Here is a 20,419-nt window from a genome sequence, read left to right as displayed (position 1 = left end):
GTGAGGCATCCGAGTGAGTAGGCGTCGGTGAAGCGAGTAGCTGGGCCGCATGGCAAAGGGGAACTTATATAGGTTGGGGGTCGGGTAGGTGGGCAGAAGCAGTGAGCGACCCAGAAGTGGTGAGCGGGCGACGGAGCGACCAGGGCCGGGGCCATGAGGGATGATTGCTACCAGTTCAGCAAACCGATGCCAATCATCCCTACCAGTTTGCCCGAACAGGTCCAAACCCATAGGATTTCACCCCTGATATAAATGTATTATATATATATATAATGTATTATATGTATATAATGTATTATATGTATGTATATATATGTATTTTATATATATATATATATATATAAACAAAATAAATAAATAAATAAATGAAAAGTTCATGTCCAGGACGTGAGGGGTCTTTAGATATTTTCTTATCCCTCTTTCTGACCCATACAGTACCCAGATCTTCAATGGAAAGCAGACTGGTTGCAATTGTTTTTTCTTCATCCTAACTATCCAACTACAGTGATTCACTTAACAACTGTGGCAAGAAATGAGGCAAAATTCACTTAACAAATGTTTCACTTAGCAACAGCAATTTTGTGCTCAACTGTGGTTGTAAATTGAGGACTATCTATAAATAAATAGATACCAAATTGGTGGGAAGGTAACAGTACTCCATGACTTCATGCTGGCCACATGACCACAGAAATGTCTTCAGACAGTGCTGGTTCAATGGCCTTGAAATGGAGATGAGCATCTCCCCCTAGCAATGACTAGTGGAGTAAAATCCACAGGGACTCCTTTTTACCTAGCTTGGCAAAGAAATATCTACATGAAAACAACCAAGCTCAGCACACAACTAGAACCTTCAATCCTGAAGAATATATGTTCTCTTAATATTAAAAGTAAAAACGGCATTTTAAAAAAATATTAACACGCCATTTCAGCACAAAAATGTGGTTATTTGCATTAAGACTAAAGTTTAGTCTTGCTCTATATCCACTATCAAACCTTATTTACTGCGACATCCTGTTATTTATGCCAAACCTAACATTTGAGAAAAGTTAGTTAGAGCAATCAAGTGTGACAGTATTTTTAAACAAAAAATATGCACATCCCTTTTTCATAAATTCATTTTATTAATTTTAATTTCTGATACAATAATTCTAACGTAAGACTAGTTTGTATGCTATTGAATTCAGAAAAAAATGTACTTTTCTCATCTATTTACATAAAAACTTACCATGTGGCTGTTCAGATTATTACTGTATGAAAAGCAGATATCTGAGAGGCTATTGTTGTTACAACATTCAACAGTGCCATCAAGTCTTTTAAAACCTAAGGACAAAGGCAAAGGCAACTTATTATGTTTTCAGATATTATAGATACACTAGTCTATAGTGTACTAAGAACTCAACCATCACCACTTCCTGCAGGGTTTTTATCTATGTGTGGGTGGGGGTTTGTGCATATACAGCCACAGTTCCAGTGATAGTCAGGAACAGCTAAAAGTATCCATCAGTATCCATTTCCAGTGACTATTTCCCATTCATCTTTATAAAAATACTTTGATATAAAACAATAATGTGTAGGACAATACTAACATCTATTGTGGGGGTGGACTACTGAGGAAGTTGCAAAAGACTAATTCAAAAAAATGCACTGACACTCTGCTTTCAAGTCTCTATGACAAGTAATAGATGTGTTCTGAAATTTATGCTGTCCTTATATGTCCTCACAGTGCTGTGAGGAAAGCCAAACCAAACTCCTTCATGGATTATTGTCTTGTTGTGGCAAAGGGGCTTGCATAGTTCAATGAAGCTATGAGCTATGCCATGCAGGCAGTGGTGAAATCCAAATTTTTGGATTTCTGTGGTTCTGTGGGTGTGGCTTGGTGGGCATGGTGTGGCTTGGTGGGCGTGGCAGAGGAAGGATAATGCAAAATCTCCATTCCCACCCCACTCCAGAGAAAGGATACTGCAAAATCCCCATTCCCTCCCCACTCCTGGGGAACGATACTGCAAAATCTCTATTCCCACCCCGCTCTGGGGCCAGCCAGAGTTGGCATTTGCCGGTTCTGCAAACTACTCAAAATTTTTGCTGCTGGCTCTCCAAACTGCTCAAAATTTCTGCTAACAGTTCTCCAGAACTTGTCAGAACCTGCTGAAATCCACCTCTTGTGCAGGGCCACCCAAGACAGACAGCTCATAGCAGAGAGCTCTGACAAAACGTGATCCACTGGAGAAGGAAATGGCAATCCACTCCAGTATCTTTGCCATGAAAACCCCATGGACAGTATCAAAAGGCAAAAAGATATGATACTGGAAGATGAGCCCCTCAGGTCAGAAGGTGTCCAATATGCTACTGGAGAAGAGCAGACGGCTAGTACTAGTAGCGCCAGAAAGAGTGAAGCAACTGGACCAAAGCTGAAAGGACGCTCATCTGTGGATGCATCTGGTGATGAAAGGAAAGTCCAATGCTGTAAAGATCTATTCTCCATAGGAACCTGGAATGTAAGATCCATGAATCAAGGCAAGCTGGACGTGGTCAAACAAGAGATGACAAGACTGAATATTGACATCTTAGGAATCAGCAAACTAAAATGGACAGGAATGGGTGAATTTAATTCAGATGACCATCAGGTATACTACTGTGGGCAAGAATCCCTCAGAAGAAATGGAGTAGCCTTCATAGTCAATAAAAGAGTAGGAAAAGCAATACTGGGATACAATCCCCAAAATGACAGAATGATCTCAGTTCAAATCAAACCATTCAATATCACAGTAGTCCAAGTCTATGCCCCAACCACTGGTACTGAAGAGGATGAAATTGACCGGTTCTAAGAAGCCCTTCAGCACCTTATAGAATTAACACCAAAAAATGAGGTCCTTATCATCATGGGGAATTGAAATGCTAAAGTAGGAAGCCAAAAGATAACCGGAATAACAGGCAAGTTTGGCCTTGGAGTACAAAATGAAGCAGGGCACAGGCTGATAGAATTTTGTCAAGAGAATATGATGGTCATAGCAAACATTCTTTTCCAACAACGCAAGAGACGACTCTACACATGGACATCACCAGACAGTCAACACAGAAATCAGATTGACTATGCGCTCTGTAGCCAAAGATGGAGAAGCTCTATAGAGTCAATAAAAACAAGACCAGGAGCTGACTGTGGCTCAGATCATGAGCTTCTCGTTCCAAAATTTAGCCTTAAATTGGAGAAAGTAGGGAAAAGCACTAGGCCACTCGGGTATGAATTAAATCATATCCCTGATGAATATACAGTAGAGGTGACAAATAGATTTAAGGAATTAGATCTGATAGACAGAGTGCCTGAAGAACTATGGATGGAGGTTCGCAACATTGTACAAGAGGTAGCAACTAAAACCATCCCCAAGAAAAAGTAATACAAGAAAGCAAAATGGCTGTTTGAGGAAGCTTTGCAAATAGCTGAGGAAAGAAGGGAAGCGAAAGGCAAGGGAGAAAGAGAAAGATACACCCATCTGAATGAAGAATTCCAGAGACTAGCTAGAAGAAATAAGAATGCCTTCTTAAATGAACAGTGCAAAGAAATAGGGGAAAAAAAATGAATAGGAAGGACCAGATATCTGTTCAAGAAAATTGGAGATATGAAGGGAACGTTTCATGCAAAGTTGGGCATGATAAAGGACCAAAATGACAGGGACGTAACAGAGGCAGAAGAGATTAAGAAGAGGTGGCAAAATTACACAGAAGAACTATACAAGAATGAGATTAACATCCCTGATAACCACGATGGGATGGTCACTGACCTCGAGCGAGACATCCTAGAATGTGAAGTCAAATGGACCTTAGGAAATCTGAGCAACAACAAAGCTAGTGGAGGTGACGGTATTCCAGCTGAGCTATTCAAAATCTTAAAAGACGATGCAGTAAAAGTGCTACACTCAATTTGCCACCAAATTTGGAAAACTCAACAGTGGCCACAGGATTGGAAAAGGTCAGTTTATATTCCAATTCCAAAGAAAGGCAATGCCAAAGAATGTTCAAACTATTGCACCATTGCACTCATTTCACATGCTAGTAAGGTTATGCTTAAAATCCTACAAACTAGGCTCCAGTAGTATGTGGATCGAGAACTACCAGAAGTACAGGCAGGATTTCGAAGAGGCAGAGGAACTAGAGATCAAATTGCCAACATATACTGGATCATGGAGAAAGCTAGGAAGTTCCAGAAAAACATTTACTTCTGCTTCATTGACTATGCTAAAGCCTTTTGATTGTGTGGATCACAACAAATTGTGGCAAGTTCTTAAAGAGTTGGGAGTACCAGGCCATCTTATTTGTCTCTTGAGAAACCTATATGCGGGTCAAGAAGCATCAGTGAGAACTGGACACGGAACCACTGATTGCTTCAAAATTGGGAAAGGAGTCCGGCAAGGCTGTATACTGTCACCCTGCCTATTTAACTTGTACGCAGAGCACATCATGAGAAAGGCGGGACTATATGAATCAAAAGTTGGAATTAAGATTGCTGGGAGAAATATCAACAACTTCAGATATGCAGATGATACCACTCTAATGGCAGAAAGCGAAGAGGAACTAAAGAGCCTCTTGATGCGGATGAAGAAAGAGAGTGCAAAAGTTGGCTTGAAATGCAACATTAAGAAAACTAAGATCATGGCATCTGGCCCTCTTAATTCCTGGCAAATAAATGGGGAAGAAATGGAGGTAGTGACAGATTTTATTTTCCTGGGCTCCAAGATCACCGCTGATGGGGACTGCAGCCAAGAAATTAAAAGATGCTTGCTCTTGGGGAGGAAAGCTATGGCAAATCTAGATAGCATACTGTAAAGCAGAGACATCACCCTGCCAACAAAAGTGCGTATCGTCAAGGCTATGGTTTTCCCAGCTGCAATGTATGGCTGTGAAAGTTGGACCATAAGAAAGGCGGAGCGCCAAAGAATTAAGGCCTTTGAACTATGGTGCTGGAGAAGACTCCTGCAAGTCCTTTGGACTGCAAGGCAATCAAACCAGTCAGTCCTAAAGGAGATCAGACCTGACTGCTCTTTAGAATGGGAGTGGGAGGCACCGTGTTACAGTGATTCTCCTCCTATCTCTCTGGTCGGTCATAGTCGGTGTTGGTAGGACAGAGGTCGACCCCTAGGCCCCTCGTTTGCGGGGTGCCTCAGGGCTCGGTCCTCTCTCCCCTCCTATTTAACATCTACATGAAGCCGCTGGGTGAGATCATCCGACAACACGGGGTGAGATATCAACAATACACGGATGATACCCAGCTGTATATCTCTATCCCATGTCAATTCAGTGATGCAGTGGATGTGATGTGCCGGTGCCTGGAGGCTGTGAGGGTCTGGATGGAGTCAACAGGCTCAGACTTAACCCAGACAAGACCGAGTGGTCTTGCCTCCTAAAGACTATGTTGATTGCCCATCCTTGGTTCGGTGGGGGGAGAAATTGTCCCCCTCAGAACGGGCTCGCAATTTGGGTGTCCTCCTAGACTCACAGGTAAGATTAGAGCAACATCTGACTGCTGTGGCTAGGGGGACCTTTGCATAGGTTCGCCTGGTGCACCAATTGCGACCCTACTTGGATCAGGAGGCTCTCCTCACAGTCACTCATGCCCTTGTCACCTCATGGTTAGATTATTGCAACGCGCTCTACATGGGGCTACCCTTGAAAAGTGTTCGGAGACTACAGTTGGTCCAGAACACAGCTGCGAGAGCTGTCGTGGGCGCACCTAGGTACACCCACATTACACCAATTCTCTGCGAGCTGCACTGCTCCCTATTGCTCTCCGGTCACAATTCAAGGTGTTGGGTTATTACCTTAAAGCCCTACATGGCTCAGGGCCAGTTATCTTCAAGACCGCCTTCTGCCGCATAGCTCCCAGCAACCGGTAAGATCCCACAGAGTTGGTCTCCTCCAGGTCCCGTCAGCTAAACAATGTCGGCTGGCGGGCCCGCGGGGGAGAGCCTTCTCTGTGGCTGCCCCAGCTCTCTGGATCCAGGTACCTCCTGAGGTCCGGACCATCCCCACCCTTTTGGCCTTCCGAAAAGTGGTGAAGACCTGGCTTTTCCGGCAGGCCTGGGGCTGTTGATCTCGCTCTTATGATCTGGCGAAATCCGGCCATGAATGGTGTGAATAAGTTTTTAATGTTTTTAATATTTTTTAATTTTTCAATGTCTTTTTATAATGATTTTTAAAATGTATTGTGAGCCGCCCTGAGTCTTCAGAGAGGGACGGCATATAAATTGAATTAATTAAATTAAATTAAATTAGAAGGCCAGATCCTTGAAGATGAAACTCAAATACTTTGGCCACCTAATGAAAAGGAAGGTCTCACTGGAGAAGTGCCTACTGCTGGGAAAGATTGAGGGCAAAAGAAGAAGGGGATGACAGAGAACAAGGTGGCTAGATGGAGTCACTGAAGCAGTAGGCATGAGCTTTAATGGACTCCAGAGGATGGTAGAGAACAGGAAAGCCTGGAGGAACGTTGTCCATGGGGGCGTGATAAGTCGGACACAACTTCGCAACTAACAACTGCAGATGTGTTTTGAAATTAATGCTGTCCTTATATGTTCTGACAGTGCTGTGAGGAAAGCCAAGCCAAACTCTCCAAATTCATCAGCTTAGATTCTGCTCCAGAGCAAACATTGAAAAACTGTTAAAGGGCTTCCTCTGGAGTTACAGGAAGAGTTGCTGCCCCTTGGTGAAAACTACTTCAACCCACTGTTCCTTTGGGATTCTTCTTTCTCTATGGACCGATGACCAATTGGTGCCCTGGCTTATTCTTTCCCCATGCAATGTTCCCTTACTAAAACATTGGCTAACTTGTTTTTCTTTCTCTCTATCTTTCCACAAATATGAGTTTTGGGAGGTAAATAGCAGAGAAAGGGAGTCATGGCTGATTTACATTTTTGCAATCTCCTATTGGCTAGCTCAAAGGAATGCTGGCCAACTCAAGCAAATACTCAACACTCGGCAGCTGCCATGTGTTTGAATGATGAAGCCAAAAACATAGATTAATTTGCTACCTGGGAGACCAGAATATAGGAAGAGCCCAACAAATTCACAATATTATTTTGTACTAGCAGGCTCTAGGTCAGGAGTGTCAAACTCAATTTCATTGAGGGCCACATCAGGGTTGTGTTTGACCTCGGAGGGCCGGTGGGGGCTGGTGCCGGGATGGGCAGGCGTGGCCATGGTGGGTATGGCCATGGTGGTCATGGTCACAGGACCTGTGGTGGCCAAGTGCTAATACAGGACTTCCCTAAGACCCTCCCTCACTCTCATTATACAGGTAATCGAGTTACGAATGCAATACAGCAGTGATGGCTAACCTTTTCCAGACCGAGTGCCCAAAGTGCGCATGCCCAAACCCCCAAAATGCAATGCGCACTTGACCCCCACGCATTTACACACACCCACTGCATGCATCCCAACCCCCCTGCATGCACGTGCAGCCTCCCCACATGCGCCCCGCCCCCATGCATGTGCAGCAGAAGCCCGAAGACCAGCTGGCCGGTGGGAGGCACGCGCGCATGCACGGTGGAACTGAACTGAGGTGATGGCTCGTGTGCCCACAGAGAGGGTGCTGCATACCATCTCTGGCATATGTGCCGTAGGTTCGTATTACGGCAATAGAGCCTGGCAATTACATTGGTAAGCTGAGGATACATTACGGCAATAGAGCCTGGCAATTACATTGGTAAGCTGAGGATACATTTGATTGAATCACATGAAATGAACATGATCACTCCCTGCTTTCCTTAATGCATTTGTTGATCGAATGCGCAGGTCATTAAATGCACATGAGGTATCTCAGAATGGGAAAGAGCATGTGGGGCCTAGTCCTGGAGCAGGCCATCCAAGGTCTCCCCCAATCCAATGAGATACCTCATTCTCCCCTGGGGTCCCCACAATTGCTTCTCCCCCCCATCCTGCCCTGCTGGGTCTCCACAGACTGGGCCTGTTTTGCTAGCGTCCAGTATTCCACTTATTCTTCCCCACCCCATTTCCCATGGATTACTTATTTTTTGAAGATCTCAAGAGCTCTAGAAGAGATGACCCACTGGCAGAGAAGCCAAAGTGTTTTATTCAGATGAAGTAGTAAGAATGTGAAATCTAAGGAAAACATTTTCGCCAGCTTCTAATAAAACATTTCGGCTTGGGGCCATGTGGCCAGCAGGCCTCAGTAGTAGAAAAGGCCTGGGGAGGACCACAGCAGCCTCCCACTTCAGGACAGTTTCAGGGATTAAGGCTTTAGCAGCAGCCAATCAACAAGAAGCTTGCTTCCTTTATCTCATTGGGCTGAACTGCAAGCCCCTTGTTGATTGGCTGGCACACCCCAATCCCTGAAGCTGCTCTTTTGAACTAGCCTGTCAGTAGCAAGCAGGAGACTGCTCGTTGCTGGCCAGTCTGGGTGTCAGGGTTCCAAGTTAATACCCTCAACAGATTCAAAAATCCAAGGTAGGCATCTTCCTCAGGGTATAGATTTATTAGAGATGTCATATTGGCACATTTGGGGAAAACCCGAATCTGAAAGCCCCGTGTTTTCCCCACCCAAAGTAAAATCAAAGTTCCTTTCCCTCAGTCCACATGTGTACCATGTGGTCCAATCCTGTTACTGTCCCAACTCCAGTTGACAGCTGTTCACTCCTCGGGTGCTGGCAAGACGTCCTTGATTCCCAGGGGAAAGAATGTTGTTATGGTTCCAACTCCCACACTATCTCCATCGCCTCCCTCCTGTTCCCACAGCTTGCCCAGCCACCGCTGTGCCAGCCCTGAAGACTCCCATTTAAAGATGGCTCCAGGGCTGACACTGGGCCCAAACTAAGACTGCAGGCCCTCGTGGCAGAGAAGCCAGTCTTTTATTCAGATGCGGAAAGCTGTTTTCCTTACATCTCCAGATGATTCTTCAGTTATATAAGAACAATCTACAATGTATCATAAAAGTACAATTAGATGCAATCTAGAAACAATTGTACCTCTAGTTGAGAAGCTTAGCTGCTGTAGTATTGATGATTTTATGCAATAGCCATTTTGTGGCTTCTGATAGATCTTTCCCAGGCAGGCATTCCAGTCTTCCACACTATAAACTGAGCAATCTTGCAGACTGGTGACAAGGTCACCAACAAAAAGACCTCTAAGACCATTAGCAGGAGAATCCTAAAAAAGAAAAAAAGTTCATAAATCCTGGACCACCTAGTTTTGTTTTGTTGGCACGGTAGTTTAACCACGATCTGAAGAGGAATGAGTGAAACAAACTTCTCTTTTAACCAAACCAATCAGTGGAGTATGAAAAAAATGTGTTTTCTCTTCTGATTATTCTGGCCATCCAGATTGATAAACAGTGATTAGCACTAAGTAAAACAATATGAATAGCCACTTCAATATCAGTAACATACTCCTGATGCAAATGTGATTTTTCTCAGTATCAAATCTTTCCCATTTTAATAGAATGCGTTTACACTTAAACCTGATTTATTAAATTCATATGTAGACCTGTTTATATTTCATTATATCACATAGGATTAGATTTATTTCATATACTTCACTATTAACACCACACATATCAGAGAGGCCTGGCCAATGCTGCAGCGACATGACGGACTCTTTGGGAGCTCCCAGAAGATCTGCCGATATCTCCGCTGTCCAGTGTCCTGAGTGACCTGTCATCCTGTAGGGATGACGAACAAGAGGAGCATGGTCCGACTGGCACAGGCATTTATGACCGCCAGCCCTGCGTCTCCATTAAAGCCGCTTTGACAGCGCAAATCAGCTGTCAAACGGCTGAAAAAACTCTCCTTCGGGAAAAGAAGGAGAGGAGAGCTGGTGGGTGAGAGTAGAGCCCCCCGAAAGTCCTCTGGATCATTTCCAGAGGCTTGGAGGGTGAGAGCTCCTCAGGCAGCCCGCCAAGAAGCTCCGGAGCCAGGACGACCCTCCAAAAGCAGGGCGAGAAGCCGCGATCCGATCCTGCTTTTAAAAAGTGAGTTTGACTGATTTCAAGTGCAGGCAGAGCGGAAAACAAGAGAACAAGCCTTAAAAATACAGAGCTTAACTCCAAAGTTACTTTGTTTCAATCTGAATCTTGAGTGGGAGGCGGAAGATGGCGTCTTTGTTAGGGCTTTGAAAGTGAAAGCCTGAAACGAAAGTGCTTGAGAACTCTGCGCTGGGAGAGTGGATTAGCTGCCTATTAACTGCTGGGAACTGAGAGTGCGGAGGGAAGAGAATAAAGGAAAAAAACTACCTTGTTTGGCAATTTAGAGACTATAATTTAACATCTTTAAAGACTTTGTTGCTTTTAAAGAAAAAGTGGGGGGGAGAAAAAAAAGGCTTCTAGACAAGTGAAACCAGGAGTTGCTAAAGGAGGGGGAGGCTCCCGAGTTGTGTCACTGGTGACACAGAAAGCACAACTTCCGGCTGATTCACAGAGCCAGACCCAGAGTCAAGACGCAGCACTGAATGATTTTAAGGAAGCTATGAAAGAAGCCATGAATAATCAAGCAACAGCAATGAGAGAAGCAATGAACAATTTAACATTACTTGTTGAAGGGAAGTTTAAGAAAATAGAGGAAGACATAAGTTCGATCAAGGGAGCAGTTGCAAAGGAGCATGATAAAATAAAAGATGATATTGTTTTTGCTGTATCAGGACTATCAAATCTTGTTATCCAGCTTGATGGGAAAGTTGAAGAAATTAATGAAGCCAATTTAAATCTGGAGAGTAAAATGGGTGATGTCATGACCAGAACAGAGAAAGTGAATGATGAATTGGTAATGTTACAATACAGATCTATGGAGTTTGCTTTGAGACTGAGAGGCCTGAAGGAAAATAGTAAAGAAAATTTAAAAGACATTTGTGCTGATGCTATGGCTGAGATAATTAAAGAAAGACCAGAACATGTGGCAATCCAAATTGATAAAATTTACAGGGTTAATTCCTGGTTGGCAAAACAAAGACAGCTGCCACGAGATGTGGTGATTTACTTTACAACTAGGAGGATCAGAAATGAAATTTTACAAGCTTCTTACAAGAATAAAGTTCAGGTGGCTGGGCAAGAGGTGGTGGTTTTGAAAGAGATTCCTCCAAAGATGTTGAGAAGCAGGAAAGACTTTGGTTTTCTGGTAAACGAGTTGAGAAATCAACAGGTGGCATATAGATGGGACGTTCCAATTGGTTTAATAGTGACTTATAAAGGAGAAAGATACCGGTTAAACACAGTTTGGAAGGCAAAAGATTTTTATGTAAATATGTTACAGGCTGGATACCCTCCCTCACCGGGGGGGGGGGAGAAAGAAAATGGAGATGTTACAACAAGAAAAAGATACAAACCTACGCTGAAGTTGCAGCTGGAGGAATTATTATGGAAGAAGATTTGGATCTTGGGGGTTTACCCCCAACTTTGGAACCACCTAAGAAGGGAGAGCCGAAAGCACAATGACTGACCCGATCAACTTATAAATTGCAACAACAACAACCAAAAGGGCAGCAATTTCAAGATTCATCTCAAGAAGTACAAAAAACAGAAGCAGTGGGGGGAGCTAGGCCGAAGAGTAAGGTGGAGGAGGAGCTTCAACTGATGCTTACAAGGTTTCGAAAGGCTAAAGATGGCAACTAAATTCCTATCTTGGAATGTTAATGGCCTAAACTCACCACAAAAAAGAAAGTATTTCACTACCTGAAACAATTTAACAACGATGTTATTTGCTTACAAGAAACACATATTAGATTATCAGACCAAAAATATTTGATAAATTCAAGATTAGGTACAAATTTTGTGGCATCAGCGCCAGAGAAGAAAAATGGACTAGTTATATATGTAAGGAAAGGACTATCAGCTAATCTAATTGAGGCAGATGATCAAGGAAGATATATTGCAATTGAATTACTGACACAGTCTGGAAAAATGCTTTTTATTGGAATATATGCCCCTAATCAGCAACAAGACAAGTTTTATAAATTTTTACATACTAAAATAATACAGTGGGACTATAAATCTTTTATACTAATGGGTGATTGGAATGTAGTAATTGATACGCAGAAAGATAAAAAAAGCTTATCAAAGACTTCAGCACATGCAAAACTACCTAAATCTTTTTTTGACATGATGGAAGATATAGAATTGAGAGATATTTGGAGAGAACGTAACCTGGAGGAAAAAGATTTTACTTTTTTTTCTGATAGACATCAATCCTTCTCCAGGATTGATTTTATACTAATCACAAATGATTTTATTTCCAGGGTGAAGAAGACGAAGATATGTCCAAGATCTTTAACTGATCATAGTCTGGTCTGGATTGAACTTGAACAGGAGAGGGGAGAAAGGAGGTCTTGGAGGGTGAATGAAAATTTATTTAGATATGAAGAAAATGTAAAGGAGCTTAAAAAACAAATGAGAGAATTTTTTGTTATTAACATGAATAAGGGTACTCCTATGGAAATGGTCTGGGATGCTAGTAAGGCTTATATGAGGGGTATCTTAATACATATGAATAATAAATACAGACTAAAACAACAGAAGAAGCGTAAAGAGATAGAGGAAAAAATAAAAAAGAAAGAACAATTACTGATATCTAATCCAGGTGATAAGAAAGTAAAAGAAACAATAAACATACTACGAGGGCAATTCAATATGTTAATGGCTGATCAGGTGGCAACTAGTTTACAATATGCTAAACATAATACATTTTGTAATTCCAATAAACCAGGTAGGTGGTTGGCCTACATGTTGAGGAAAAAACAGAAAGCACGAGTCATTAGTAAGATAGAATATAGAGGTAAGGAAGTTTACCAACAGAATTTGATTAAAAAGGCTTTTTTGGAATTTTATACAAAGCTATATGCTAGTGACTCAATACAAGGTATAGATATAGACAGATATCTAAAGGAAGGGAATATTTTGGAACTAACGTTGGAACAGAGGGAAGGATTGAATCAACCAATAACTTCGGAGGAGATTGTTGCGGCAATTAAGCAGTTAAAAATAGGGAAAGCTCCAGGAACAGATGGACTAACAGCTGTTTATTATAAGAACTTACAGCTTGAAATGGTAGAGCCGCTTAAAACTCTATTTTGTAAAATTCAATCAGGGGGAGGAGTCCCACCCTCTTGGAGAACAGCCTTTGTTTCATTGATTCCGAAGGAAGATCAAAACTGTATCAAACCTGAAAATTTTAGGCCAATTTCACTTTTGAACACGGATTACAAAATTTTTGCTAAGATACTATCGAATAGACTAATGCCAGTTGTGCAACAAATTATTCACAATGATCAATCAGGTTTTATAAAAGGGAGACAGATGAAATATAATGTTAGGCAAATTATAAACTTATTGGAATATTTGGAGAAAAATAATCAGGTCCCTGCAGCGTTTATATTCATGGATGCAGAGAAAGCATTTGATCGACTGAACTGGCAATTTTTGTTTAAAATAGTAGAAAAAATGCACTTTGGGGAGTATTTCATACACTCAATTAGAGCAATATATCAGGAACAAACAGCACAAATAATAATTAATGGAGGTTTAACAGATGTGTTTAAAATTGAGAAAGGTACGAGGCAGGGTTGTCCATTGTCGCCATTGCTGTTTATTTTAACTTTAGAAGTCTTGTTGAATAAGCTACGTGATTCTGACAAAATAAAAGGAATTGTAATTAGACAGCAGGATTATAGATTAAGAGCGTTTGCAGACAACCTGGTTCTTACTTTATCCCAACCTATAGAAGTGGCTCCCTATATGTTGGATATAGTAGCTGAATATGGTAAAGTATCTGGATTCAAAGTAAATCTACACAAGACAAAGATGATAACTAAAAATTTATCTAAACTCAAAGAGAAGAGTTAGGGAGGATAGCGGGGTTTGAAGTAGTTAAAAAGGTTAAGTATCTAGGAGTATATACTGCAGCCTCAAATACAAAATTGTATAAAAATAACTATGAAATTCTTTGGCAAAAAGTACAGAAAGAAATGGAAAAATGGAAAAAGTTACAACTATCACTACTGGGAAGGATAGCAGCAATAAAAATGAATGTATTACCTAGGTTTTTATTTTTGTTTCAAATGATACCAGTGCTTTAAAAAGATGGAAATCTTTTGGAATGGCAGAAAGGGGTTAATATTTTTATTTGGGCTGGGAAGAAACCAAGAGTGAAACTGAAAATTATACAGGATATACGTGAGAGAGGAGGTCTTAAAATGTCTAACTTAAGATTGTATTATGAAGCAGCAGCTATATCACAAATTAGTGACTGGTTTAACTTAACTGAAGAAAGAATGTTAAACATAGAAGGTTATGATTTGTTATATGGATGGCATCCTTATTTGTTGTATGAAAAAAAAGTGGATAAAGTGTTTAAGGGTTATATACTTAGAAATGCATTGTTGAGGGTTTGGAAAAAGTATCAATATAAGCTGAACTATAAGATACCTATATGGGCAAACCCCAGACATGTAATAGAAAATATAAGTACAGAGCAAAAAATAGAGGTGATTACTTATAAAGAGCTTCTTCTTTTGGAAAGGGGCAAGTTGCAATTGAAATCTCTAGATGAATTAAAAGAAGAAGGGATAATTTATACTTGGTTTCAGTATGGTCAGCTTCAAGCTAGATGGAGGGAGGATCAAAAAATTGGGATTATGCAAAATGAGGAAAATTTGGTGAAACAGATTAGAGATCCAAGTCAGATGCATATTAAAAGGTTGTATAATGCATTATTGGAAATAGACTCAGAAACTGAATTGGTTAAGGATTGTATGATTAAATGGGCACAAAACTTTCAGGAACCAGTGATGATGGAAACGTGGGAAAAGATTTTGGTCAGAAATGTTAAATTTACGCAAGCACAAAATTTGAGAGAGAATTTTTATAAAATGTTTTATAGATGGCACTTAGATCCTAAAAAATTATCATGTATGTACTCGAATTTGCAAGCAAAATGTTGGAGATGTGAATGTATTGATGCAACCTATTATCATATATGGTGGACTTGTAAGAAAATCAAGGCATTTTGGATAAAAATTTGGTGGGTGATGCAGAACATTTTGAAAAGGTTGAAATTTACTCCTCAATTGTTTCTATTGGGTATAACTACGGACTGTACAGTTTCAGAGACTAAATTGATTTTGAACTTAATATCAGCAGCTAGGCTGCTGGTAGCTCAATATTGGAAGAAGGACTCTTTGCCTACTATTGAAGAGTGGATATTGAAAGTAACAAACCTAGCAGAAATGGCGAAAATCTCGGCGTACTTGAAGGACCACATGCAAAAAAGATAAGTATCGGAATGGAGAAGATGGATTGATTATATTCAAAATAAGTATCAGACAAGAAAACATCGAATAGCTTATGAATGAATGTTAGCATTAGAAGTATTTGGTTATCTGTTGTGGAGTTAAGGTTTCAGTGGGGGAGGTAGTACTTTGAGGATAAGTAGATAAATCTAGTTTATGTTTGATTAAATGAAATACCTTGTATTTTGCTCTGGGAAGTCGGGGGGAGGGGGGGATGAAGGGGGAAAGGGTGGGGGGAACAGGGGGAAAAATTTTTTTGTATTTTTTTTTGTAAAACTTTTCAATTAAAAAAAAAGAAAAAGAAAAATTTGGACTGCGCAGAGATGAATAGATCAACTTTATTGATTAAAGAGAAAGAGGATACGGAATATTTTAAGATATGGGGGAAATTTTATGATTGGATAGAAAAGAGATATAGATAAAGAATTTGATAAGCAAACAGGAGAAAGTTACTTTAAATATATGTATTTTGGGGGAAATATTGAAATAGAGAAATGGGATTTATTAAGGAAGAAATAAGAAGAGGAGGAGTAACAAAGAGAAGTTATCGAAGAAACACCGAGATGACACATGGAAAAACTGATGTATTATATATTTTTTGTCTTAAAAAGAAATAAAAAACTTTTTATAAAAAAAAATACCACACATATCTTAGCAAAGAAAAGTAGTAGTAATAAAGTGAATTATTGTGAAACAGAGCTTTAGTTTCTTTATTTTATATCCTATCTTTCCACTTCAAAGAGTATTCAATGTAGAAAAAAACAAAGTTTTAATTGAAGATATACAGTCAGGTCCAGAAATATTGGGACATCGACACAATTCTAACATCTTTGGCTCTATACACCACCACAGTGGAGTTGGAATGAAACAAACACAATGTGCGTTAACTGCAGACTGTCAGCTTTAATTTGAGGGTATGTACATCCAACTCAGGTGAACGGTGTAGGACTTACAGCAGTTTGTATATGTGCCTCCCACTTGTTAAGGGACCAAAAGTAATGGGACAATTGGCTTCTCAGCTGTTCCATGGCCAGGTGTATGATATTCCCTTGTTACCCCAATTACAATGTGCAGATAAAAGGCCCAGAGTTCATTTCAAGTGTGCTATTTGCATTTGGAATCTGTTGCTGTCAACTCTCAAGATGAGATCCAAAGAGCTGTCACTATCAGTGAAGCAAGCCATCATTAGGCTGAAGAAACAAAACAAACGCATCAGAGAGATAGCAAGAACATTAGGCATGGCCAAAACAACTGTTTGAAACATTCTCAAAAAGAAGGAATGCACCGGTGAGCTCAGCAACACCAAAAGACCCGGGAGACCACGGAAAACAAGTGTGGTGGATGACCGAAGAATTCTTTCCCTGGTGAAGAAAACACCCTTCACAACAGTTGACCAGATCAAGAACACTCTCCAGGAGGTAGGTGTATGTGTGTCGAAGTCAACAATCAAGAGAAGACTTCACCAGAGTGAATACAGAGGGTTCACCACAAGATGTAAACCATTGGTGAGCCTCAAAAACAGGAAGGCCAGATTAGAGTTTGCCAAACAACATCTAACAAAGCCTTCACAGTTCTGGAACAAGATCCTATGGACAGATGAGACCAAGATCAACTTGAACTAGAGTGATGGGAAGAGAAAAGTATGGAGAAGGAAAGGAACTGCTCATGATCCTAAGCATACCACCTCATCAGTGAAGCATGGTGGTGGTAGTGTCATGGCGTGGGCATGTATGGCTGCCAATGGAACTGGTTCTCTTGTATTTATTGATGATGTGACTGCTGACAAAAGCAGCAGGATGAATTCTGAAGTGTTTCGGGCAATATTATCAGCTCACATTCAGCCAAATGCTGCAGAACTCATTGGACAGCGCTTCACAGTGCAGATGGACAATGACCCAAAGCATACTGCAAAAGCAACCAAAGACTTTTTGAACGGACAGAAGTGAAATGTTATGCAATGGCCAAGTCAATCACCTGACCTGAATCCCATTGAGCATGCATTTCACTTGCTGAAGACAAAACCGAAGGGAAAATGCCCCCAAAACAAGCAGGAACTGATGACAGTTGCAGTAGAGGCCTGGCAGAGCATCACCAGGGATGAAACCCAGCGTCTGGTGATGTCTATGCGTTCCAGATTTCAGGCTGTGATTGACTGCAAAGAATTTGCAACCAAGTATTAAGAACGGAAAGTTTGATTTATGATTATTATTCTGTCCCATTACTTTTGGCCCCTTAACAAGTGGGAGGCACATATGCAAACTGCTGTAAGTCCTATACCGTTCACCTGAGTTGGATATACATACCCTCAAATTAAAGCTGAAGGTCTGCAGTTAACGCACATTGTGTCTGTTTCATTCCAACTCCATTGTGGTGGTGTATAGAGCCAAAGATGTTAGAATTGTGTCGATGTCCCAATATTTCTGGACCTGACTGTACATATCTACAGATACATACATAGATACATAGACACACACACACACACACACAATGTTTCCTCAAAAATAAGAGCCTTGTATCTTTTTGAACCCGAAATAAGTGCTTGGCCTTATTTTCGAGGCCATGGAGCAAGACAGGGCTTCTCTTGCCATCTTACTATTTTGGGGCACATGGAGCAAGACAGGGCTTCTCTTGCCATCTTACCTGATTTCCAGCTCTTGTCTCCCTAACCAGAGGAAATGATGGGGACCGCCTGCGCATGCATTTAAATAATTTTGGGGAGGGCCTATTTTCGGGGAGAGGTTATTTTAGCACATGCGCTCAAAAGCCCAATTGGGCTTATTATCCAGGGAGGTCTTATTTGCAGGGAAACGGGATATATATTTTATATATACACACACAGAGAGAGATATATACTAGCTGGATACCCGTGCTCCGCTATGAAACTATGTGATCAGGCTTGATAAATTGACACTTACAGCTTGAAAATTAATGAATAGTTATGATCGGCCTCTCCTCTCCCCTCCTGTCCCTCAGACTTGCCCCACAGAAGCCTCTCCTCTCCTATCCCCCTTCTCTGGGCTGGCCACAATGATCCTCTCCTCTCCCCTCCTCTCCCTCAGGCTTGCCCCACAGAAGCCTCTCCTATCTTATCCCCTTCTCTCCCTCAGGCTAGCCCCATTGGTCCTCTCCTAGTCCCTTCTCTCCCTCATGCTTGCCCCACAGAGGCCTCTCCTATCTTTTCCCCTTCTCTCCCTTTCAGGTGGGGAGTAGAATATCTAAACTCCCAGCCTGCAGGCCAGATGAGTTACACACTGGCCATGCCCACGTGACAGAGTTCTTTTTAGGTGGGGAGGCGGAGTAGAACGTCTAATTGCTTAGCATCTGAGTGTGTTAATAATAATATAAGAAATACTAATGATCGGATGGTCATTTCGAAAAATCCTTTCTTAGCGAGCACCTAGAAGCCAAGCGGAACATACGTGCCAAATTTCAAGTTTGTAGGCTTTACAGTTCTGGAGATAGGCAAATATTACTTCAATTACATAATGTGGAAAACCAACTAAATTAATACCATGACATAAAAACAGAATTTCACTGAGCATCAGGAGTTCTATGGCCATAATTTCCAAATAACGAATCTCCTGGTACAGTGTTGGCGAACCTTTTCGGCACCGAGTGCTGAAACAGGAGCGCGCACGTGCATGAGCACCAGATACCGGAAGAGCAGGTACATGCGTGCGCGAAGACCAGCTGGCCGGCGCAGATGAGGGCACCAGAATCTGGACAAACAACGGGCGACGGCTGGCGTGCCCGGAGAGATGGTTCTGTGTGCCACTTCCAGCACGCGTGCCATAGGTTCGCCATCACGGTCCTAGTTCATGTCACCAGCACTTTTAGAAAAAAGAAAAAGCACCACTATGTTTGATTGTAAATTTGACAAAGTTTTCTTCTAAAGAGGTGAATTTATAATGCTGTTACCTGAGTGACTTCAGTAACAAGTGCTCCTGCACCAGTGTAATAAAATGGATAAAGAATAGCAGGTAGAAAGAAGAGAAATACAAGACCCACAACACCAAGCACAAAGTTATGCCAGACACCTGCAAAACCAGAAAAAGAAAGCATTTAATGTCTACCCATGCAAGAATAAACTAAACAGAATTTTAACATGTAGAACTATTTTTTATTTTACTACAATAGCAACTTAATCTTACTCATAAATTCTGCTTCAGAAGTAAAGATAATATTAAGATTTTGAAAATGAAGTATTTAAATGTAACTGAACTGTACCAGTGAATGCTCCAAGATAATGGTTAACATAAGTCTTGATTTAAAAAATGCATAGGATAGTCATATAAACATGACTGGGGACCACTCTGACCTTCAGCACAAAGGACAAGCACAGCTATGGCAATAAAAATGAATATCCTGAGAGGTTTTCCGAATGAATATGAAATAGAACAATCAGAGTAGCCCATGGCAGTTGTGTACCATTATAGCCAAGAATATGAACTGGAAAAGTCAGTTCACAGCTGGAACTACTCGTTTTATATTAGAACACAAATGGAATTTGAAAATAAAATAAAGCTAGTCAAAGATTGCTATTAAGTTAAATAAGTATTTTAAGTATACAAAATGCTCTCAGCATTCAAAACTTGCTAAATTTAAAGAGAAACATAATAGAAAAATTATTCATTACACATGGTTGTCATTTTGGTCAAGAAAAAAAAAAAAAACTCCTGCCAAGCAAGTATGACTCCCATGGTCTTCGTATACACATCTATGTGGACAGTATAGAATTGGTTGACTGTTGCCTTCTTATAGGAAGTTTCTTGACTTCCTAGTTTAACTTACAGCCCTGGGATAGCCTACTAGTCTCCCATCCAAATACCAATCAGTACTGACTCCTGAACCCTTGTCAAGGTATACGGGTTTTTTTAGCTCTTTTTCAATCTTTTTTGCTATGTAGTTTATGTAGTTTTACTATTTTTTACATTGTTCACAATGTACACAATATACACAATGTTCACAAATCCCATTTCTTGGAATTTTCCCAAATCTCTCAGTTGTTATGAAGAATATAGAACAAGCTACTTGTTTATAATTATGCAACTAAGAATATATTTACTTTTTATTACTGGCTTACTTTTTAATGAAAATCTTACTCACAGAGCACTTTAATCGCATCTGTCTTAAACTAAACTGG

General features: G+C 40.9%; 1 protein-coding gene across 2 annotated transcripts in view; it reads right to left on the bottom strand.

Annotated features, from left to right (window-relative positions):
• MBTPS2 (membrane bound transcription factor peptidase, site 2) overlaps positions 1-20,419 on the bottom strand; it is a 69,353-nt gene that overhangs the window by 34,646 nt on the left and 14,288 nt on the right. For both annotated transcript variants that reach the window (XM_034433904.2, XM_034433882.3), the window contains 3 exons: positions 19,195-19,313; positions 8,973-9,153; positions 1,226-1,320 (listed from right to left, as the gene is read on the bottom strand). In XM_034433904.2, coding sequence (XP_034289795.1) covers positions 1,226-1,320; positions 8,973-9,153; positions 19,195-19,313 — 395 coding nt within the window. The remainder of the gene's footprint in view (positions 1-1,225; positions 1,321-8,972; positions 9,154-19,194; positions 19,314-20,419) is intronic.

The sequence above is a fragment of the Pantherophis guttatus genome, chromosome 5 (genome assembly GCF_059756535.1).
Source record: "Pantherophis guttatus breed Tessera chromosome 5, ASM5975653v1, whole genome shotgun sequence".
NCBI lineage: Eukaryota > Metazoa > Chordata > Lepidosauria > Squamata > Colubridae > Pantherophis > Pantherophis guttatus.
This window is presented reverse-complemented; position numbering and strand designations above follow the sequence as displayed.